A 23,456-nucleotide genomic window follows, 5' to 3' on the forward strand; every position below is an offset into this window, starting at 1 on the left:
GTAGCCTTTTGTGTCTGGTTTATTTCATTTAGCATGATGTTTTCCAAATTCAAACATTTAGTGGCATGAATCAGTACTTCATTGTTTCTGGAAAAAAAAAACAGTTCTGTTGATATATTACCTCCTCTTTATGGCTAAATAATATTCTATTGTATGGATATGCCACTTTTATTCACTCATCAGTTGATGGACATTTGGGTTGTTTTCACTTTAGGGGTATGAAGAACAATGGTGCTAAGAACATTTGTGTGCGAGTTTTTGTGTGGGGGTATGCTTTCATTTCTCTTGTTCCAGATCTAGGAGCAGAGTTACTGGCTCATATGGTAACCCTGTTTAATTTTTTGAGGAGTTGTCAAATTGTTTTTCAAAGTAGTGGTACCATATTTTAATTTTTAAAAAAAATTTTTAAGTTTATTAGAGAGAGAGCAAGTGGGGAGGGGCAGAGGGAGAGGGAAAGAGAGAATCTAACAACCATGAGATCACGACCTGCACTGAAACCAAGAGTCACTCTTAGCCAGTTGAGCCACCCAGGTGCCCCTTATTTTATTTTATTTTATTTTTTTAAATTTAATTTTATTTTTTATTTTTTTTTTAAATTTTTTAATGTTTATTTATTTTTTAGAGAGACAGAGACAGGATGTGAGTGGGTTAGGGGCAGAGAGAGAGAAAGACACAGAATCCAAAACAGGCTCCAGGCTCCGAGCCGTCAGCACAGAGCCTGACGCGGGGCTCGAACCCACGAGCCGTGAGATCATGACCTGAGCCGATCAGGTCAGGCTCAACCGACTGAGCCACCCGGGCGCCCCTTATTTTTTAAAAAGTAAACTCTACCCCCAATGTTGGGCTCAAACTTAGGACCTTGAGATCGAGAGTGGCATTCTCTGTGGCTGAGCCAGCCGGGCGCCCCAGCTGTACTATTTTACATTCCCACCAGCAATACGGCAGTTTCACTTTTTCCACATCTTTGTCAACACTTGTTATTGTCTGTCTTTTCGGTTACGGCCACCATAGTGGGTGTGAGGTGGCACCTCATTGTGGCTGTGATTTGCATTTCCTTAATAACTCATAATGTGGAGCATCTTTTCATGTGCTTATTGGCCATTTGTACATCTTTGGAGAAAGATGTGCTTAAATCCTTTGCCCATTTGAAATTAGGTTGTCTTTTGACTCTTGAGTTCTAATACCTCTTTATATAATCTGGACATTAGACCCTTATCAGATATATAATTTGTAAATATTTTCTCTTATTTGGGGGCTGACTTTTTACTTTCTTTATAGTGACTTTTGAAGTACAACACACTATTTTGCTTTGTCGCTTGTGTTTTAAGAAATGTTTTTAAAAGGGGCTCCTGGGTAGCTCAGTCAGTTAAGCATCCTACTCTTGGTTTCAGCTTAGAAACCACATGGTTTGTGAATTTGAGCTCTATTTGGAGCCTGCTTGGGATTCTCTCTCCCTCTCTCTACCCCTCTCCTGCTTGCTCTCTCTCTCAAAATAAATAAATAAACTTTAAAAAAAAGGAATGTTTTTAAAAAGTCTTATTTTATTAAAAAAATTTTTTTAATGTTTTTATTTATTTTTGAAGGAGAGAGAGACAGAGCATGAGCAGGGGAGGGTCAGAGAGAGAGAGGGAGACACTGAATCTGAAGCAGGTTCCAGGCTCCGAGCTGTCAGCACAGAGCCCGATGTGGGGCTCAAACTCACCAATGATGAGATCATGACCTGAGCCGAAGTCGGACACTTAACTGACTGAGCCACCCAGGTGCCCCCAAAAGTCTTATTTTAAAAATAGCTTTATTGAGGTATGATTGATACATAATAAATTTTGTGTATTTAAAGTGTACAATTTGGTAAGCTTTGACATGTACACACATCATGAATAAAGCTCTGCAATCAAGATAGTGCCCCCAAAGTTTCTTTGTGCCACTTTGTCATCCCTCCTTCTTGTCCCTTCCTGCGCCACACCCCCTTAATCCTTTTTTTTTTTCATTAAAAATTTTTTAAATATTTATTTATTTTTGAGAGAGACACAGTGTGAGCAGGAGAGGGGCAGATGGAATCTGAAGTGAGCTCCAGGCTCTGAGCTGTCAGCACAGAGCCCGACGTGGGGCTTCAACTCACAAACCACGAGATCATGACCTGAGCTGCAGTTGGACGCTTAACCTACTGAGCCACCCAGGCACCCATACACCCCCTCAATCCTTAGGTAACTACTCATTTCTTTGCTATCACTGTAAGTTAGTTTGCATTTCCTAGAACTTTATCTAAATGGAATCATACAGTATATACTCTTTTGTTCTGGCTTCTTTCATATAGTATACTTATTTTGAGATTCATCCAGATTGTATATGTATCAATAGTTCATTCCTTTTTTTGCAAGTAGTATCCATTGTATGGGTGAACCACAATTTGTTTATCTAGTGACTTTGGGTTTGGGTTATTTCCACTTGAGGGCTATTATGAACATTTGTGCTCAAGTTTGTATGGATACATAATTTCATTTGTCTTGATTATCCAGAAAATATCTTAACTAGTAAATATCTGAGTAACAGTTTCATTTCTTGAGCATCTCCTATGGTTACCAGGCTCTGTGCTAAATGCTTATTTACTCTTACAACTTAGGAAGTTTAGTATTATTGTCCTTCCTTAACAAAGGAGAAAAACAATTCAGAAAGGTCAAGGCACTGGCTCAGGTCATGGGCTAGGTCTTCCTGACTTGGAATTTGAACTCCGGTCTGGTGCATTGAAGGCCATGTCTGCTCTTCTCCGTCTCCTCAAAATACATATACTATCTCCCTTGACTTTTGAAATCTTAGACTCATTGAATCTTCAAACCACAGAGTCTATTTTGTTTTTATTTTTAACAGGTTTTATGTTTTTTTACTTTATTTATTTGTTTTGAGAGAGAGAGAGAGAGAACGTGAGCAGGGGAGGGGCAGAGAGAGAGGGAAAGGATCCCAAGCAGGCTCTGTGCTGTTAGCACAGAGCCTGATGTCGGGCTCAAAGTCACAAACTATGAGATCATGACCTGAGCTGAAACCAAGAGTTGGGCACTTAACTGACTGAGCCACGCAGGCACCCCAAACCACAAAGTCTTTAAAAGCTGTTAAAATTATTTTAAAAATTACTAATGTAAATTTTGAAACACATAAAAGACATAAAGATTAATAAAACAAATGTGGTATGTGAGCCACAGATAGTAAGAAATAAAACCTTGCCAACACAGTTAAATCTCCCTTCTCAGGCCTTCCGCAGAGGCCCCCACTGTCCTGAATTTGAAATACATGGTTTGGACATCAGCATGACGGAAGAGCCGAGTGGTTAAAAACGTAGACTCCCCACTTCTTGGATGCATGATCTTGGGCAAGCACGTAGCCTCTCAAAAGCCTCTGAGTCCCTCCCTATAAATGGAAATAATAAAATAAAACAGGCTTCAAAGAGTCGCTGTAAAGATCAAATGAAACAAAGCATGTAAAACAATTAGCACTGTGCCTGGCACAAAGGAGGACTTAGTAGTAAGTGGCAGTTAATGTTAGTCCCAGAGCCTTAGAAACATGGACTCAGTTCATGAAATGCTCAAGTTAGGAGGCAGCAGGGGGATCACCGAGCCCACCGTTTCCTCTCCCTTTCTGCACCCAGCTATCTATGGGGGAACAGGGGAGACAAAGGCATTTTCTCTTTCAAAGTGGTTTCCTGTCTAGGGAGTGAACATTTGCCTGTTTGTTGAAATATCCAAAGTGCCTTATGAATCCAAAGGTCTGCCCGGAAACAAGTGACGAGGGCCCTGAGCAACCAATGGAAGTATGCTGGCCTTTCCACCTGTCTGGGGAGCATCACCACCCCCTCATCCTGCCCTGTTAAAGGCAGCTTTGCCCAAGTGGGGGTATTTCCAGCTCTGTGGTTTTCACTTCCACTTTAACTAGTGGGCGGAGTGGCCTCCTGTGGACGAATCAGATTCCTCCTCAGCCCCGACTTCAAGAGGTGGGCCACGGGTTCAGGGTCCCAGACACCCAGGAGGCAGCAGCAGCAGCAGGAGGTGTGGTGGGGAAGACTAGAGGCCAGAACCATGGAAGACCAGCGCGACCTTATCTCCAACCATGAGCAGCTGCCCATTCTGGGCCAGCGCCCTGCAGCCCCGGAGAGGTATGTGTGAACTTCGGGAGAGAGCACGCAAATCCCGGACCGCACAGACGTGCCCAGGTGCTGCGGGAGGAGCACTAGATGGGGAGCCGCAGGACGGCGAGATTCAGGCCCTGACTCTGCGTGATGTTGAGCAAGTCTCTGGCCTGCTCAGGTCTTCTGTTCTCTCTCTTGTACAATGAGGGGGCTTCTTGAGGGCAGGAGTTTTATATTTCTTTGCACGATACGCTTCTGAAAATCAGGAGAGAGCCCCGGATTCTCTCCCTAGAGTTTCAAACAATATCACAGGCTTCACAGACCTCGGGAAGCTGGACTGTGAATCCTAGGTTAGAAACTTTGGACGAGATTTGGAAAATGCTATGGATCCTAGATGGAGAAACAGAGTTTCGCAAAGAGGATGGTAGAAGCAGCTCATCACAGTGGGGTTTCTCTCTAATTCCCACGGACCAGTGTATGAGTTTGTATCAGGGAAGTATAGTCACAGGTGTTTGTTGAGTAGATGGACGCATCCGCCATTACAGGAGGGATTGAGAGATGCTGCAAAGGGGGACTCTGGCTAAATTTGTAGAAGGCACTGAAGGTTGATGTGGGCATGCCCTGCCTGTGTCCCTCTCCTTGGTAGCAAGGGGCCAGAGCAGCCACCCAGAGGACCCCGGGACCCCTCTCCCAGCCCCAGGATTCTCTCATCCAGATGTTTCCTGAAAAAAAGCAGGGTTAGAATGCAGCTACCCTGTTCAGATTCTGGGTCTCTCTCTCTCTCTCTCTCTCTCTCTCTCTCCCTCTCTCCCTCTCTCCCTCTCTCCCTCTCTCCCTCTCTCCCTCTCTCCTTCTCTCTCTCTCTCTCTCCCTCTCTCCTTCTCTCTCTCTCTCTCCCTCTCTCCTTCTCTCTCCCTCTCTCCCTCTCTCTTCCTCTCTCTCCCTCTCTCTCCTTCTCTTTCTCTCTCCCTCTCGCTCCCCCTCTCTGCGCCCCTTCCCTTCTATCTCTCTCTCAAAAATAAACATTAAAAAAAAAAAGAGTGCAGTTACCCTGTGTCCCCATAGTCCCCAGTCTTCAAAAAGTAATTTGCAAATTGGGGGTCCTGGTTGGCTCAGACAGTAGAGCATGTGACTCTTGATCTCAGGGTTGTGAGTTCGAACCCCACATTAGGTGTAGAGGTGACTTAAAAATAGAATCTTAAAAAAGAAAAAGGTAATTTGCAAATTACAGGGATTTAGAGCTGTGATGTCAGCTGTTACCAGGCAGAAAGGGGTTTGGGAGAGACGCTCAGAGATGTCATGAGGAACTGCATTCTGCAAGACAGGTGACCAGGCAACAAATCACTGCTTCTCTCTGGGTCTCAGTAAAAATAAAGACAATGATGATACTAGCCATGATAATAGTCCCCTTTCACTGTCTACCTGTTACCAGTCCTCAGTCACTGTTAGTAATTACTGTGATTAGTTATGTGCTAAACCCAATCCTAATTCTCAAAGTAACCCTAGAGTCGGGTACTTTTCTCATCCCCACATTATTTATTTATTTACTTACTTATTTATTATTAATTAATTAATTAATTTTTTAAGTAGGCGTCACACCCAGCACAGAGCCCAGTGCAGGGCTTGAACTTACAAGCCTGAGATCAAGACTTGAGCTGAGATCGAGTTGGATTCTTAACCAACTGAGCCACCCAGGCACCCCATCCCCATTTTTACATAAGAGAAAATTGAGGCTTTGTTAGTTAGCAACTTACCTAAGTTATCACAGCTAGTGAGTGTTGGAGTCAGAATTTGAACCCAGGACTAGCCTGATTTCAAAGTGTGAGCTCACAACCATCTGGCCCCCATCTGGAAGCATGATTTGCAGGGAGGGGAGATGGAGGCCCTCTGAGTTCAGGCCACCCAGTGAGTTGCAGACCCAGCATGGGCTCAGTGTACAGAGAGGGTGCCCCCTCCTCAAAACTTTGTCTGGTTTTCCTTTTAGTTTAGTTACTGCTTCTAAAACTGACCTGCCCTGTGTGCTCAGTCCTTTCCAGCCTTGAGCTGATCTCAGACCCTTTTGTGAGCACTTCTGCCTGGCAACATTTGTATCATGATTCCTGCTAGTTCTGGTTGGCTCCTGACTTCAGCTGGTAATTATTGTTTATTTAAGAAGGAGGTAGTGGAAAGGAGGAAATGAATATAGAGGGGACAAGAGTTGGCAGTTATTCAGAACCAGGGGACCGCATTCAAGATGCAAAAAGAGGAAGGAAACCAGATGCTAAGTTTTAACTCTTAACTCCTGAAAAAGTGTTCAGTGTTGTGTGCCTAGGTATGGAGCCAAGGGCTTAACCCTCAGGATCTTATTTTCTGTAACAACCCTTTGAGTAGCTGTTCCTATCTCAGGTTACTCAGAGGGGTTAAGTGACTTGCCCCTGGTCCCTGAGCTAAGGGGGTGCAGAGCCAGGGCTCCATACCAGGCCTTATCTCCAATATGGCTGTGTAGATTCTTATGCTCATATGAGAAACTGACGTTCAGTTTCTCCTAAGACCGGAATTAGACTGGGTGTGGGGTTGCGGAAGGGGCGTGCGTGAGCCTGTAGGTAATGAGCTGGAGAGCTTGCGCCCAGACAAGACCCTGGCTTGCTGGCCACCCCTATTCCTTGAGAAGGCCTAGAAGTGGGATTTGTTTTCATTTTCCCCTCCTGTCTGGTCTCCTCTTCCCCATGCAGGGTGTTTGCTTTGTCCTAACAGAACAACAATCTTTTGGTCTGGACCTTGGCCCAGAAAATGCAGAGGACTGGCAAGCAGAGAGCCAATGAGAATGAGCTCTGTTTGTGACGTCATGAGTTACTATGCAGAAGGGTCTCCTGGAGTTTCCTAAAGTGTCCTTGTTGGTTCCTGGAGTAAGCAGAATGCAGTCTCGTCCCGACAATTTCCACTGGGGTTCTAGTTAGTAGTCCCGCCTCTGGGGTGAGGTGGGAGAAAACAGGCCAGGAACTCTCAGGTTCCTGGCACAGGATCCTTACCTTCCCTAAACTGTACCACGTCCATGTGCCCTGACAAACCGTATCCAAGGCCAACAGCTCCAAGGGCTGAGATCTGGCTACTCCTCCCAGTAGGGCTATCCAGTTTAGGGAATGTGAGACACTCTCCCAGTTACACAGGTTCAGCGCCACACTCCCACTGAAATCCCCCCTGGGTAGGTATCATCATTTGAAATATTTTCTGTGGTCACAGTCAGATCTTACTTCAAAGAAGAAAACTACCAGATCCTAGAATTGCTGAGGTGAGAGGCATCCATCCACATGACAGGCCCAAAGAACGGCAGAGATTTGCTCAAAGACACTGAGAGTCTGGGGCAGAGGATGTGCCCCCAGAGGGGGTGGTGCCTGGCCCTGTTCTAGTCTGACATCGTCCAGTGTCCCCAACCTGCCCCTGAAATGTCAAGGCCTCACTTCTCGTTTTTAGGTGGGCCACATACTCTGCTGTCCAGGTCCCACTTCTTTCCTTTTTCTCTGATTTCACCGCGGGGGTTCGGTAGGTGGGGGATGAAAACTGCCTTCCCCTGGAGGGCAGTCCTGATCCTCAGGAAATCCCCTGGTAGAAAGGACAAGGCGCTTGTCCCTGGCTCTTCCCCACTCATCCTAAGTCCAGGGGACAGATCTAGGATTTCTGCTTAGGAGGACCGTAGGAACAGTAATGGTTGGAAATACGGGGCTTGGGGAATGTTTTCAAGCTGCATGTCCGTTGGCACTTGTTTGTGCTTAAAGTGTGTGTGTGTGTGTGTGTGTGTGTGTGTGTGTGTGTGTTAGGGGTAGCTGAGGGGGTGGAGGGACTGATAGAAATGGGGCATCCCCCCACTCTGTCAGTCCTTGGGGCAGCCACCTCTGTGGACTCTCCTCTGACCTATCTCTCCATCCCCCCAACAGCAAGTGCAGCCGAGGAGCCCTGTACACAGGCTTTTCTGTCCTGGTGGCTCTGCTCCTGGCCGGCCAGGCCACCACTGCCTACTTCCTGTACCAGCAGCAGGGCCGGCTGGACAAGCTGACGGTCACCGCACAGAACCTGCAGCTGGAGAACCTGCGCATGAAGCTTCCCAAGCGTGCGTGCCCCGCCTCCATCCTGACCTCCCCCACCCCACGTCCCTTGGCTTCAGAGACCCCATTCCGGCACCCGGCCGGGCCTGCCTTCTTCTCCCTCATCTGAGTACTCTCTTCCCTGGGCACTGGGGCCACCCACGCTCATACTGTATGTACCTCCTGTTCCCACAGCTGCCAAGCCTTTGAACAAGTTGCGGGTAGCCACCCCCATGCTGATGCAGACGATGCCCATGCAAGGCCTGCTCCAGGTGGTAAGGACGACCCCAGGACGGTGGAGCGGGGAGGTGTTATGTAGCCAGATGGAGGGCAGGTGCCAAGGGACAGGGGAGGACTGCTGAGCCAGGAAAAGCATGGCTAGGGGGAGCGGACTGCTGTGAGGGGTGGGACAGGGCCCACCCTAGGAAGAAGAGGGCTCCCAGGAGTGGGGGAGGAAAGAGCCTCTGGGGGCCATCCCTGGGGTGCTTACAAAGTGCTTCTCGTTTCCCAGAGCATCTCAGTCCCCTCCTTTCCCAAAGCTTTTGATGTCCTAGATGGGTGATGGTTTTGTTCATAAGAAAACAATCTGTTGTCCCCAAAGCCCTGGACAGGAAAGCTTATGCAGATTTGACCAATAAGGACCTTGACGCAGGAAGGTAAAGTGAGCTGCTTGAGCTCTCATGCTTGGAGGTGGCAGAGATGGGCCTGTTCCTGTTGAGCACCTGGGCCTCTTACCCAGACTCCAGCTGCTGGCTCTGCTGCAGGGCGCCTCCTCTGTGGGCCAGTGCTGGTAACCCCTTTTCTTTCCTTCCACAGCCCATGCAGAACGCCACCAAGTACGGCAACATGACACAGGACCACGTGATGCACATGCTCCTGGTGAGTGGGACCCAGCCAGTGACCCTGTCCGCCCACCCAGGTTTCCCCCGAAAGGAAAGCCTGCTTGAAGGCCTGCACCATTCTGGGCTCACAGGAGACATTCAGGACAGGCTTACCGGATCAGTGAACGAATGCCAGTGTGACCCTTCAATGTCATAGTCTAGGCCTGCCATCCCCTTTTTTGAGTGTTAGAGAATCTGAGGCCCAAAGCCCAGGAGTGACTTGCTCAAGATGCCCACTTTTTCCTCCCCAAATTTCTTCTGCATGTCTACTCTGTGCCAGGCACTGCAAGTCTCTGGGCTCACACTGGGAAACACTCAGACTTGCTTCTAATCCCATGGGAGTCCCAGACTAGTGTGGGAGGCAGACAAGTGACCAGGTGATGAGGGACACGCAGGGAGCTTTGTATGGAAAGAAGCAGAGGACCCGACCGAGTGACAGCAGGGGAGGGGGTGTGGAGGAGGGGAGGCCTGAAAGGTGAGGAAGAGTCTGCAAGGAGTAGAAAGAAGACTGGGGGTTAGTGGTAGAACTGGGCCTGGAACCTGGGTTTCTCTACTCCCAGCCTGGGGATCACGTAGCTGTGCCGCTGGACGGCCCTTGCCGCCTCCCGTCCCCACTGGCTCTGTTACGGCAAGGGTCCAGGGGAACACGGGCTGCACATTTCACCGTGCCTGCCGGGGAGCACTTTTTAAACCTTCCCTCCTGCCTTGCTACCCTGCAGGAGGGTGACCCTCTGAAGGTGTACCCGCAGCTGAAGGGGAACTTCCCGGAGAACCTGAAACACCTTAAGAACACCATGGGGACCCTGGATTGGAAGGTCAGCAGGTTTCCCCACACTGGCTCCCTCTGGTTCCCGACATTAGGACAGGGCTGGGAAAAGGTGCTGTACAGGGAGGGGGGTGGGGTCCGGGGAAGCCATCCCCAGGGAGCTGCAGTAGTCTGGCCAACACCAACAAAGCCACAACCATGAAGAGGGCTGCAGCTGAGGAACCACCTAGACCAAACTCCGTGGGTCCGGGCTGCAGCTGGACTCTGGGGTGTTGAGTCCCTGTCAGACCCCCCATGTCTGTCCCGAGGGGCAAAGCCAGGGAAGGTTGGAGGGGGCTGATGAGCCTGACCCCTTGCCTCATCCCATCAGGTCTTCGAGAACTGGATGTATCAGTGGCTCTTGTTTGAAATGAGCAAGAACTCCCTGGAGAAGCACCCCGCCGACATTCCACTGAAAGGTATGGGAGTGGGAGCCTCGGGCTGCCAGAGCTTCTGGGGGCTCCCTCGGGACTCTCCTGGAGCTGCAGAGGGAAGGACCTGAGCACTCCCTGACCCAACCACTGGGACTCTCCAGGGCTCTCATTCCTGTCTTTCCTGCCTGTTCCTTCTGGGCTTGGCTGCTCCCCCCACCCCCAGCCCCCATCCTGCCTGAGGGCCCACAAGGCAGAGGCCTCCTTTTAGGGGATGACCTCCCTTGCGGAGGTCAGCACTGCACAAGTTGGCCTGGAGCAAAACCGCCCAAAACATCCCAGGTGTCATCACAAGGTCTTCCCCGCTCCACACTGCACAGGTTCCTGAGGGGGCTAGGAGGGCTCATGACCCCACCTTCAGAGGGACCTCCTCACGCTCACAGCCAGCAGGTGCCGGACAAGAGGGCCTTGGGGTTCTCCCATCTTGTGGACAACGTATGGCAGGATTTTCAGCCCTGAAGCATCGCAGAGTGCCAGGTCTCCATCCTGGCACTAATTTGCCATGCAACTCTGGGCCAGGGTCTTCCTTCTGGGCGTCAGGTCTGGAAGTAGAAGAACAGTGGCCCGCCCCACCCTAGGCCTCCGATTTTTCCGTCATAGGTTCACAGAAGGCACGTTCAGTGTCATTTCGACCAACTCCCAGCTGATGTTTGAATTCCCTCTACATCCTCAACAAAGCCCCAATTTGTACTTGGATAACCCCGGTAACAGCAGCTCAGACTTTCCGAGACGCCCATTGCTTTTCCCTACAAATAAGACTCACAAGTGCGATCCCAAACTTTAATAGGCCTTGTGTCAGAAGAAATCATCAAGTTCTGGGATAAATCAGCCACCTGGCCATTCACTTCCTCTTTGATCTCAGACTTTGTTGGTCCATGCCTTAGTTTCCCCATCTGTGCAAGGGGTAGAGTGAGCACGGCCACTTGGGCAGAAGGCATCAGGCCCACAGCAGTGGTATGTGGATCTCTCGTTCTGCCGAGACCCTGGCCCAGGGCCTGCTCACTCACGGTCTTCGCCATGCCTGTCGCTTCAGTACTGACCAAGTGCCAGGAAGAGGTCAGCCGCATTCCCGCCGTCCACCCTGGCATGTTCAGGCCCCAGTGCGACGAGAACGGCAACTATAAGCCGCTCCAGTGCTATGGGAGCACCGGCTACTGCTGGTGCGTCTTCCCCAACGGCACCGAGGTCCCCCACACCAGGAGCCACGGGCACCGTAACTGCAGTGGTAAGAGTGCCTACTCGGCCAGGGAGTGTCAAAGGAGCAGGAAGGTCCAGGAAGGCTGCGGGGGCGAGAAGTCCCTCCTGGCGCACACGTGGCCCGGACAGTCGAGCTCCTGGGGGCAGCCGCTCAGCCACCCCTTTATCCATCCACCTACCCGTGCATTCCTCACGTGTTTGTCCATCCACCTTTTCTCTCCTCACATCCACTCACCTACTTCCTCGTCTGTCCTTCTGTCCCTCACCTGTGATGCTCACGCAGCCCTGCACCACCCACAGTGCATCCGGGAGTCCTACAGGCCCACCCATCCTGTGTCATCATCCCCTCTCGTGGCCTTCCCCGACCACACCTGGTTGTTGCCATCCGACAAGAGTCCTGTGGCTGGGCTGGGAAGAATGACCCAGGCCCCTTGCCAGTGGGTGTGGGAGGCTGGACTGCCAAGTGACAAATGGACTTGCTACTCCTTTGCAGAGCCAGTGGACGTTGAAGACCTGTCATCTGGGCTGGGCATGACCAAGCCGGACCTGGGCCAAGGTAAGGGCTCCTGCAGGGGACATTTGGTCCCCAGCAACGTATCCCCAGAGGGGCCGAATCCCTCACGGATGAATGGCCAGTGCAGCATGACCCTGGGTCACTCTCCAACCTCCCTGGGGACAACCATTTCACACGAGCACCACCTCTAGGGGCTGCAGGGGTGGCAAGTCCTCAACTGCTCTGAGATCCCAGGGTGCTGGGAAGGGTCAGGGACAACAGGGGACCTCAACCCTAACCGGCTGCTTCTCTTCTCCATAGTGGTCATGTGAACAGCAGACACAGATGCCAGCACACAACCAGCCCTGCATGGCCACTGCTTCCCTGCTCCCCTCTCTCCTCCCACCCTAGCCCCTCTCCCCTCCGCTCCCCTGCTCACCAGCTCCCCTTCTGCGCCTCCTTCCATGACACCCTGGCACCTGGCTCTCCATCGTCCTTGGACACGCGTCCTGTCAGAGCAGCACAGATTTAACGATGCGGGCCCTGCTGCCCAAACCCCATACATCAGCAGGGATGCATGGCCCACGAAGGTGAACCAAGAGCTAGGCTGACCCCCAGTTCAGCCTCCAACATGGAGCCCCAAGATCCAGGCCCATGGACGAAGTGGGAAGGTGCAGGGAGAGGGCACGATGCTTCCCTACACCCAACATGTTTGCTGTCGCTCTCTTTCGGCCTTGGCTTTGTAGCCTATTTAACTGGGGGGGGGGGGGGGGATGAGCCACTCTTTCCCTCTAGCGACACCCAGGAAGAACCAGCCTCTCCACAACCCCACCTCCCTTTCTGCCAACCCCCAGTTCCCTGTGTGCAGTCAAGCTTGTCATTAGCCCCAGGGCTGAGGCTCTGAGAATAAAACATAGTAAGTAGAACACTTCTGGTTCCTGACTGTTGTTGGGATCTGGTTCATTTATCCCAAGGAGGTAACAGAGACCTTGAATCCAGTGGTGTGGGTGGGAGGGCGCAGCCCAGGAAGCCCCCCAGAGGCCCGTGGGGCCAGGCGGGCTGTGGGGGTGCACTCTTTGGATACAGACATACTTGGGTCTCCATGTTAACGCACAGAAATACTCTGCTTCCAGAAAGAAATAGGCTCTTGCCCATCGCTCTTTAAGCTCAAGCTCCTCTCGGTCCAGCTGCCATTTTCCCAGATCCCTGTTCTCATTTCCGTACTAAGAACAGTACGAGTGTGAGGACAGACGGCAACGACCCAGGCCCGGTGTCAGGCCTGCCAGCGAGTGGGGGCTGTGGAGAACCAGGGGGCTCACCCCTATCAAAACCATACCTGCTCTAGACCGACACACTTGGTGCGGGGACAGAGGCAAGCACGGGAGCAGGGCCCCAGGTTAAGGGTGCAGCCGGATGCCACCCTGGGTCTCCCAAGGCCTCTGGCCCAGCACTCTATCTGCACGGCCTCCTACTCCCACTAGCAGAAGGCTCGAAGCTTTGGAGAGAAATCGCCATGACTTCTGGTGCCCTACGCTGCTCTGGGCAACCGCACTGCTGCCCTCCCCAAGTCATACAGAGATCACCCGGACAGCTCTTTTGGGTTCCTTGTTTCTCACCGTCACCATCACAGAACCTCTGTTACCTGGACACGAGGGCACCTCAGGCCTAACTGGTTTTCCTGCTCCTCCTCTGCCCGTGGTTCCCCGAGAGGGCCTGCCTCCAGCTCAAACCCTAACTTCAAAAGGTGGCTGGGAAAGTACCCCCCGCTTCCATTTCGTGCCTCTGGGTACTTGCCTGGCCTGCCCTAGCAAATCGACCATGACCGTGCTTGAGGTCCCCTTAGCTGAGACGCCCTTTCTTCCAGGAAGCTTTCCTTCCCCACCGATTCAATACCTGGGGGCACCTTGCAGAGTCTCCTCTGGCAACCTGTCTGTCCCACTCACCAAAGCATCCCAGAGCCTTGACGTGTAAAGAACAAATCCTGAGCGATGGTTTGTTCACCTGCAGGTGTCGGCCAGACTCTCCCTTCCAAGAATAGGTCAGCTGCAAAACGTCTGTCCCCGATGCACTAGGAACTCCCACCTTTCCTTCAAGCCTTTTATTTTGAGTTGTTACAAAAAAACCACAAACAAAACAGGGAAAAAACTGATAGAGGAGGACAAGGCCTCAGCATCAGCCAGAGACCAGGGATGGAAGGAGCTGTAGGCTGGGCCTCGCTAGGTCTGCAGGGCAAAGAGGTGCAAAGTCCCGAGGCCTCTGGGCATGTTGTGTTTGAAGGGGGAGGCAGGTCACTTAAAAAAATATATATATATACTGTACACATCTATATGAAGCGTTCGGTGTCAGGACAGAAGTCAGACGTGGAATCAGTGAGTGGAGGTCACTGGATCTGGATGCATTTCCTCCTCTTCCTCCTCGGACCAGCCTCTCTGCAGGGCTCCCTCGCTCGGCCAGCACGGACACTGCAGCTGGCTGTCGTCTTCTGGGGAGGGAGGGAAGCTTAAAGATTCAATTCCAACCCATGGTGGGCAGAGGGCAGAGGCACGGGGCTGGTCACCGCCTGGCTAAGAAATCCCTGGGTGAGGGAAACACCCAGATGGAAGATTTCTGACCTTTTTCTCCGAAGAGAAGAAAACAAAAGCAAGACCTGGTATCTCTGATGCAGGGAAGGAGCATTAACCACAGAGGGCACTTGGTGGCCCTGCCCGCGTCCCAGGAACTGGGCTGAGTGCTCTAGCGATCCACTTAACCCTCACCACACCCAGGCAGGCTGGGCTACCCCCATTTCCAGGAGGCTGCTGGCTGCTGGGGCCGATCGGCCGGGTGGAACACTCAATCCCTCCTACCACCACCCCGAGAGCGAGCCCAGATCCCCAGGAATGGCCTGGCCTGACTAAACCGTCTTCCTCTGCCTCGGACGATGCCCTCAAAGTTACAAAATCAAAAGGAAAAGGAACTAGACAGTGGTGGGGAGAGACCAAGCCGTATCTGACCTCAAGCCTCATCCTCATATACAAAGAGGCACTAGCCCCGTGCCCGGCTCCTAAGGCACGAGCCACGCGGGCACCCAGGGAGCCCCGTGTTGGTCACTGCCATTGCTGTTCTGGACTCTTCTGATTCTGCAGCTCTGACTTCTGGCATCACCTCGCTGGTCCCACTGACCTTGAGGGACGGAACCACTTTCTCCAGCCCGCCTGCCCGGCCCCCTGTGACCGCGCCAGATGCTAGAGCTGCCCTCCCACCCTCACGGGGGAGGGGACGTCAGCAGGGATCCCCGGGCCAGGAAGCATACCTGTCCTCTTGTGCCCCTCACACAGTCTGCTCCGCTGTCTTCTTCTGTGAGGGAGACAAGTAGAAGCATGTACTGGAAGCATCTCCGCCCCGCCCCCCATGCTGCCCCCACCGGGAGCGATACGATGGTTCCCTCCTGAGGATTCGTGGCTCCCCGAGAACAGATATAGGGGTCCCCAAGGGCAGGGATGGGGCCCCATCTGGCCAGGAAGGAGCCTGGGTCTCTGAGTAACAGATGCTCAGCTTTTCTGAGCACAGCTGAAGCCCCGCTGGCCGAGGAGAGAACTGCACCCATATAAGGGGTGGAGCCCCCTCCACTCCCACCTTACCTCATGTGATCGGTCTTTGGAACCCATAATTCTGTGGTGGGGATACCCTGCGAGCTGGGGTACACACATCCCAGGGAAGGTTTCCTCTCACCTCAGCCTACCTGGCTGGCCTCCAGCCTCCTGGGGGCTCTCCTTCACCCACCCCAAGAACATCCTTCCACCTCACAGACCTCACGGCTTCTACATGCACAGACCTTGTCCCTCCTCAGGTGGCACCTGCCTTCCCCTGGTCCTCTCCAGTGTGTCACAACCTGCAAACCCCCAACCTCTGGACCCCGAGAATGGAAAGGGGGCAGGGACCAGGTCTGGTTCACCCCACCCATACTCTTGACATGCACAGGATGGGGTCTGGATCCTTTTTCTGGCCAGAGACCCCTGAGGAACTCACGCTACCTTTTTCTTCTTTTTCTTCTGGAATGGCGAGTCAGGGTCTTTGGTTGAGGCCTTTTTTGCTTTCTTCTTCTTTTCCTTTTTTTCCTTGTCTTTTTTTTCTAAGGAAAGAAAGTAAACCTCTTTAGTACCAGAAGCGGCAGGGTCAGTATGGAGACAGGGCAGGTCTCCAGGGTCCTAGAACCCACTCCTGCCGAAGCCAGGTCCCGGCTCTCCCCACACATCGGGGAACCATCCCAACACAGACCCATAGGGCTCTGTGACCACCTGCCCTGGCCTGAGAGCCCGTGAAGCCCACCTCAGGGTTTCTGCCCCATCCACAGACCACTTGGACTATTTTTAACTCACTTTCTAAAACCTCTACACATTTATTTTAAAAAGCTACATTCTACCCATAAATGGGAATGTCACCTAAGGTACAGGGCTAGCGTGGGGATGACAGGGGGTTCCACTGCATGCGGGCATGTACGGAGCTCGAGAGGGGGCCGCTTCTGGGAGCTCTGAGGGGAACCTGCTACCTAGGTGCCCGGGCCCCTGAGAAGCCGGATCATCGCCCCAGAAGTCAGAGCCGCTCTCGGGTCCAGTTCTGGCTTTGCCACTACCTGCCCGGGGACTGCAAACAAACATCCCTCAGCCCTTCCCTTCTGTGCAACTGAGCGCTCGCCCGGGCTGGCCAAGCGGGGACCCGCTCTCAGCAGGAAGCGCGCTCCTGGCTGCGGTCCACCACTTACTCTTGTCGGATTTCTTCTTCTCTTTCTTGCTCTTGGGGTTGCCCTGGTCTCCACCCTCCACTTTCAGCGTCCCCGGCTCCCCTTCTGGCCTCTCCTTGGCCCCCTGAGAGCCAGGAGACTCTTTTTCCTTCTTCTCCTTGATGTCACCACTCGCTCCGGCTCTCTTGGATTTCCCCTTAGGAGTCCCGGAGGCCTTTTCTGGCGAGACTGCACCCTCCCCGCTTCCCCCGGCCACCGGCTGCTTCTTCTTCTTGCTCTTGGGGGCCCTGGCAGCCGTCTGGTCCCCCGACAGCTTCCGCTTGCGGCCCCCCCGGGCCTTCCTGCTGCTCTCCTTGGCGGCATCCGCAGCCTTCTTCCTTTCCTGCTCCAGCAGCTCTGTCAGGACCTTGACCACCGAGGCCTGGAGCTGGGCCTCGTTCAGGGGCCAGGGCTCGTTCAGGAGGCGCCGGCTGATGTCGCCCTGCAGCGCCAGCGCGGACGCTTGGGGGCTCCCAGCCTCCTTCTTGGGCTTCCGGGGCTTCTGAGGCGTGGGACCAGCCTGTCTTCTGCCTATGGAGAGAGGATATGGGGTCACAGATCAGGGAGAGTCAGGAAACAGACTCACTGTGTAAGAGCCAAGGGTCTAGGGACACGACCGACCTCCCCTGATGTGGTACAGACAGGGAAAGGGCAGCCCAGTGGTCACTCTGCCCCAGCGGGGTCTCCTGGCTCACACCTTTCCAGCAGCTTTTAACTTAGCTCTTTTCTTTACTGTTTTAAACTTCACTCTCTTGTCTCCTCACACGAAAAACCCGAGTCACGCTGGGGGTGGAGAAAGACTCCAGAATGTTAATTGAGGAAGGGGCCTGAATCTGTCAACAGAACGCAAGGTCAGACAGGAGGGAGATGGTCTTGTCCAGTCAGAAGTCCAGAGCTGGGAGGCAAGGGCCTTGGATTCCAGGTTTGACTACCGCCTGGGGCTACGCTCCTCCCAGGGTCTCAGTCTCCCTGTTTGTAAAGTAAGAGCTCAGATGAACAATGAGGGCCCTATTCCAAGTCAGAGACTCACGGTGAAAGCTGGTCAGGGGACAGGGCAGCTTGGGGGGTGACGGGCATGCTGTATAAGCACGTGGCGGCTGACTAAGCAGGTTTGCTGCCTGCCAGAGGGACTTCTGGTACAGCCTTTGTTTAGAATTTTCCACGCCTCTGCTCTCCTTTGATAATTGTGTGCTGACTACACGTGTGAAAAAAGCCTTCCACAGCCCCCTCTAAAATGTCTCCCTGTCGCACCCGCCTCTCACAAAGAACACTGGGGAAGAAAGTGAGCAATGACTCCTCTGCTGACCCGTGCCGGCAAGCTGCAGCTACAGCCACGGATGGGGTGTATGTGGGGGCCGACGTCGGCAGTGTCCCAACGCTGCCCCTAACTTCCCAGGGGACTCGGCAGCTCTCTACTGTGTTCTGGGCTTCATGGGCATGAGAATGCCTACACGCAGGGCTCTGGAAGGTGCGCAGGTGACTCGGCCAAGCTCCACATCACGGGGCTGGGGGCTGTGCCCCACAGCATGCACTGGGCCCAGGGAGCAAACTCTGAAGCGGCTCTGGCTCCAGGGCTGTGGTGGGCGAGGGGAGGTGGACACGGCAGGCTGAGCGGAGGGGGTCCCGGGACAGAGGGAGGCCCAATTCGGTCCTCTGCTGCTTCCTGGCAAAGGTCGGGGTTGGAGAAGGCAGCTGAGGAGGGCGGAGTTTTTGCTGGCAACCTCCTCCTCCAGAAGCCCACTTGTCTGCTTCCTGTCTACAAATACCCTGGAACACCAAAGCTGGGGACTGAATCCCTAGAGCTGGCCCAGGCATGCCCACCTGAGATCCCTGTCCCTTAGCCCTGGCAAGTCAGGGCTGGCTGATGCCCCTGGCCGGGTGACCTCAGCACTCTAGTCTGCCCTCATACCACGTGACTATTTTCTGTATGTGCCATGCCTTGACGCTGACTAGATGGATCTACCCTGCCCTGTGTTGTTTAGACACACAAGCCGAGAGTGGCCCAGGGTCTTGTCTGAGGCTTTACAACAAATCAGTCCATCACCGGGGGTCTCTGCCATGTGCTAGCAGCTTCTCCAAACGTGGCTCCTGCCTTTTGTCTGAGCTCCCGAGTCCTTACACCCCATACCACGAGCCCAGTTGTCAACAGACACAGCTAGAAAGAGCCAAGACTGCTCTAAGGCAGGGCTCACCCTACCAGATGCACCAGCATCCCACAAAGCTGGATAACCCGACTTCCAGGCTGTCTCGTATCATAACGGCCAGACACCTGGGCGTTGGGGCACCAGGCCCTGCTTGGAAAGGTCCTGGTGACACACAGAAACCCTATCGGTGGGACTATTCCTGAGGGAGAAAAAGAAGGGGCCCACTGCCTTGTCCCACCGGGTCCCACTGTGTCTTTCCTGTGGCCCTTGACTCACCTGTTTTAGGGGATATGGTGCCTGCTACTTGTTGGGGCTCCACTTGCTGCTTGCCGTCTGGGGCATCTTTGGTGGCGGGAGTAGAGGAAGCCGAGGGGTCGAGATCTGTCCTGGGAGTGGCCTTTGAAGCCTGGGAACTGGCCAGAGTTGGCCCAGGGGTCACATAACCTGAGAGGAGAGACTGAAGAAACCCACTGTGAACGAGGTTGGAACCCTGCCCCACCTAGCCCTGGAGCACAGGGCCTGCTGGGGTGCCCCTAAAGTCGGGCCACCCTGTCGGTGGTGGGCACATTAGCCCTTTGTATGGGTCTCCTGCACTATTTTAATTAGTGCATTATTTTCGTCAGGCACATTTAAAAAGACAATTTCTTACAGCTAAGGCGAATGGAAAATCACTAGCGCTTGCCGTGTACAGAAGATAACCTTAAAGAAATCCCATCTGTTACAAAATATCTTTCCTTCCGGGACTCATCTAAAATCAAGGCAAGCCCTTTCTACAGACTCCGAGTCCACTATTCATGGCCTTAGGCTGAAATAGAGCCTCAGCGGAGGAGACCGCCTGGCCTCAGGGACACCAGGCCCTGCCGCGGGGGATGGCTTCGGCCTAACAGGCATCAGGTGGCCTCGAGCTCCCGCCCCAAGGCCCCTGAGGTGCCAGCCCTCTCCCTGGCAGTTACCTGAGAGGGTGCCACCACCTCGTCCTCACTGGACTCTGCTGTGGTCTCCTCCACCAAGGTCTCCGTTGTGGAGGGGGCCGGACCTACTGGAGGAGCACAGGCACCCTGTTGGGAGGCCGGCTGCGTGGGGTGAGGCAGAGCCCTCCGGGAGGCCCCAGGAAGGCCTGAGATTTCCACATGCCCCCCGCCCTCCCACCCAAGGCTTTACCTGCTCCTATGACTCCCTTCCAGGGTCAACGGCTGTTTGCAGCCTTCTAAGTAAGACATCCAAATGCCAAAACCTTCTGTTCTAATTCCTGAGGCCCTACTTCCGCTTCTCTGCTTTTCTGGGGGTGGGGAAGGGGGCATGCCCCTGGAATGTTGGGAGACCAGTTACGAGCCTGGTACGAAAAAGCTGTGAGTGGTCAAACAGCGGAGTCTGACATCACTTGGACCAACCTCCTCATGGGGTTGCACAGGTGGGGAAACTGAGGCCCAGCATGGGATGACCAGGCCCAGGATGCAGAACAAGTGAAGATCCAGAGCACAGGCCTGAACTCAGGGCTCCACCAGGCCTTCACTCCCCTCCTCTGGGCCCGCCGAGCCTTCCCCTCCTGGGACCCTCACCCAGTCTGTGGGCCGAGGGGACCATCTGGGGCCCATCAGCATCCTCCTCACTCCCTGAAGAGCTGCCGCTGCTGTCCTCACTGTCGTTGGAGGTCTCAGAGGCCTTGGCTCTGGGGCGTCCTGCAGGGGTGGCCGTGGCCTGCTGGACCACAGGAACCTCAGGTTTCCTGAACTTGTTGGTCACTTTGGCCTCCACACGGGCTCTCTGGGGACTCATCACAGGGAGTGTTCCCAGAGCACCGTCAACCTAATTTGGTGAAAAAAGAGAGTGGAAGGAAAAAAAAGAAGGGAAATAAGTCTTGGTGCCTCCTGAACACCCAGTGTCCCTACAGCTAGGCGACTGTTAGCTGCTTTGCACCCAGGCCTCAGCCCTCCCACAGATGCTCAGACCAGGGAGCAGAGAGTGCGGGGTATGGGGACGAGACAAGTGTACACGTCACAGTCACACAGCAGGCAAATGCTGGCCCTGGGACTCGGGCCCCTTCCTGGGCCCTCCCTTCTGCGCTCTGTAATCGTTCATTACTGTCCCCTCCAGGGTGGGGCCTGGCCCCAACACCACCCGGCTCCCCCAGCTCACCCCACTTGAAGACGGGGTCCTGGCAGCAGGAGGCTGGGCCTCACTGGCTTTCTGGGCAAGGACCTTCAGGGCGGCCTGAGTCAGCGGGAGGTGAGCAGGGTTCCTCTTTGTCACCTGTGGACAGCCACAGGCAGCCCTGAGACTCCCAAGTTCTTAGGATGCCATCTATGCCGTGCCCTGGACAGATACTGGCTGGCACGGGAGGGGACCTGTAACCGCACAAGGAGCCATGGGGCTGGAGTGGGGGACTGAGGGACAGTCAAAGGGGCAATGCCACCATGTGGGCAGAAAATGGGGCCAGGCTTCAGGTTATAAGCTAATCGTATCATTCTCAGAGGATCCAAAGGCTTCTAGCCCAGGGGTCGGAAGCAGTTGGGCCCCTACCCAAAGTCCCCCAACCCAATCCGAAGCCTTCACAACGGACAAGTCTCTAGCTGGGTGGCTGCAACAGCCTCCTCAAAGTCTCCCTGGTGCCTGCCGCTCCTGCTTCCCACATACGCCAGCAGTCGGGGAGAGAGAACTGGAAGAGAGGTGGGCAGGGCTCCCCCTGAAAACCTCCAGGCCCCCTCTGCTGCCGCGTGTCCCCCACCATGGCCTGTCCGGACCGGCCCCTCTCGCCTTACTGCTTCCTCCGTCTCTTACCCCCAAGCACCTCCCCTGAGGGTCCCAGCACCTGCGTTTCCCTGGCTGGAGAACTCCCTGGCTCGCCTGCTTCTCTAGCCTCCTTGGGGAGGCCAGTCCTGCCGATCCTTCCTAAAGCGGCCCATCCCGTTGTTCTCTAGCTTATATTCTTTCCTTCAAGCACCCACCAGTTGGTGAGTACTTTTATTTTCTGGCGTCCTCGTTTGATGGCCTGTGAGGGTAGGGATGCTCCCTGCCTTCTTCCTACTGCATCCCCAGTGCCTGGCACCATCTGCTGGCTGAACGGCCGAATGGGTGCAGGCTGTTGGGTGCAGTGACCGCAGCCCAGCCACCCACCCAACACCCGTGCTCCCTCCTGCCCTCTCAGAAGGGATGAGGCGCAACGGGACAGAAAAACTAACCGCTATGGCCCCAGGAGCAATGGACCGGCTGTGAGGAGACCTGGGTTCGGGCCCTGAATAATCCTGGACAAATCTCAACTGTCTTGTTGAAGGGCAGCACTCAGCTCCGTTGTTTGAACAGCGAGCCATTAACTCTACCCTGCTCAGGCTTCTGGATTTAGGCAAAGACCCAACAGAAATGCACTGAAAGTGGTGAAAGCTAGGAAGTCACCGCTATCCACGCTACAAAAGTGCAAGGTTTGTTCCCGGCAATTCCAAACTGAGAGAGAAAAAGAAACCAAAAGCACAGCCGAGCCGGAACGGCTGCCGAGGAGTGCGCGGGGCAGCGCCAGCTCAGCCCGGACACCGTGCTTTGGACGATGCTTCCTCCTAGCTCAAAGGAATCCAGGAACCCGGTCAGGGCCGGGGGGGGGGTGGACAAAAGCAATGGCAGTCCCACCCAGCAGCATGTGCGGGTACCGAGGGGACAGAGGGCCCCTCACCCCTGCTGGCCTGCACAGCCCTCCCTCTCCCTCGCCTGCCAGGTACCTGAGCGACCGGTGCCTCCTGTTTCTTGCCTTCCAACACCCGACCGGATGCCTCACTGCTGCTGGCTCTGACAGTGGGCCTTGGGTGGGCCACGAGCGTGGTCGCGTTTGTTCTAGTGGCTGAGACGGAGCGGAGGAGGATGTAAGTCAGTGCACGCAAGAGCGATCCCCGATATCAGCCTGGGGACCTGGCCCAGGGCTCATGTCATCCGCAGAAGCCTGTGTAATGCCCTCCCTCAGTCTTGCACGGAGGAGCTGTCACCATCTCACGTTACAAGCTCAGGGTGCTGTGGCAGTGACCCCAGGATTTCCCTTTGCCCCTTCCCATTCTTCTGTCTTCGACGATGCTCCCCTCAGCTGGCCAGGCCACTACTTTGAGTAATGGTGGGGAGCACCGGTACCAAATGGGACTCTGTGCATTTAGAAGAGTCTCAACAATAGCACGGTCATCTGCAAAGGCTCAGGTCCACGTGTTCACCGTAGCACCATTCGTGCTAGTCCCAGAGCCCCCAGACAAAACCTTTCGCTCCCTCTAGTACGGCCCTGCCTACGTAAACTAGGCTAAGTCCACCCAAGGGACTGCCTTGTGGCCAGCAGGCATCCCATGGTAAATACGTAACGTCAAAATATATAAAAATTCCTGAGGGTAACATACAGTATGATCTCACTTTACAAAAACACATACAAAGCTTAAGTTTTTGTAAAGTTAACAGCTATAAAACATCAACAATTATTCCAGACAGTGGGGTTACAGGGACATTCTTTCTTTTGTGCTGCTCTGTGTTTAATTAGCCTACCAAGATCAGGTATTATTACTATCTTCACAAAAAGCATTACAATATTAACCACTTTCCTGATGTCGTTGGTC

General features: G+C 53.7%; 2 protein-coding genes across 8 annotated transcripts in view; one reads left to right on the forward strand and one right to left on the reverse strand.

The window, feature by feature from the left end:
• The first annotated feature begins 3,868 nt into the window (after nucleotides 1-3,868).
• On the forward strand, nucleotides 3,869-12,907 carry CD74 (CD74 molecule). Of its 2 annotated transcripts, XM_007093390.3 has the most exons (9): nucleotides 3,869-4,141; nucleotides 8,026-8,198; nucleotides 8,368-8,447; nucleotides 8,989-9,051; nucleotides 9,773-9,868; nucleotides 10,190-10,277; nucleotides 11,323-11,514; nucleotides 11,980-12,042; nucleotides 12,301-12,907. In XM_007093390.3, exons 1-9 carry the CDS (start codon nucleotides 4,065-4,067, stop codon nucleotides 12,309-12,311), a joined length of 843 nt encoding a protein of 280 aa, XP_007093452.1. In that variant the 5' UTR covers nucleotides 3,869-4,064; the 3' UTR covers nucleotides 12,312-12,907. The 2 variants fall into 2 exon arrangements, with proteins under 2 accessions (XP_007093452.1, XP_042850267.1); XM_042994333.1 differs by lacking the exon at nucleotides 11,323-11,514 and having other exon boundaries at nucleotides 3,873-4,141.
• Nucleotides 12,908-13,006: 99 nt separating this feature from the next.
• Nucleotides 13,007-23,456, reverse strand: part of TCOF1 (treacle ribosome biogenesis factor 1) — a 39,066-nt gene continuing 28,616 nt past the window's right edge. For 2 of the 6 annotated variants that reach the window (XM_042994298.1, XM_042994283.1), the window contains exons 20-28: nucleotides 22,590-22,708; nucleotides 21,019-21,132; nucleotides 20,442-20,688; nucleotides 19,836-19,921; nucleotides 19,159-19,339; nucleotides 16,721-17,269; nucleotides 15,993-16,090; nucleotides 15,272-15,315; nucleotides 13,007-14,461 (exon numbers count right to left, since the gene is read on the reverse strand). In XM_042994298.1, the coding sequence (XP_042850232.1) occupies nucleotides 15,289-15,315; nucleotides 15,993-16,090; nucleotides 16,721-17,269; nucleotides 19,159-19,339; nucleotides 19,836-19,921; nucleotides 20,442-20,688; nucleotides 21,019-21,132; nucleotides 22,590-22,708 (1,421 nt within the window). In that variant the 3' untranslated portion in view covers nucleotides 13,007-14,461; nucleotides 15,272-15,288. The remainder of the gene's footprint in view (nucleotides 14,462-15,271; nucleotides 15,316-15,992; nucleotides 16,091-16,720; nucleotides 17,270-19,158; nucleotides 19,340-19,835; nucleotides 19,922-20,441; nucleotides 20,689-21,018; nucleotides 21,133-22,589; nucleotides 22,709-23,456) is intronic. The other 4 variants (XM_042994289.1, XM_042994287.1, XM_042994316.1 and 1 more) reach the window with 4 other exon arrangements.

The sequence above is a fragment of the Panthera tigris genome, chromosome A1 (assembly GCF_018350195.1).
Source record: "Panthera tigris isolate Pti1 chromosome A1, P.tigris_Pti1_mat1.1, whole genome shotgun sequence".
NCBI lineage: Eukaryota > Metazoa > Chordata > Mammalia > Carnivora > Felidae > Panthera > Panthera tigris.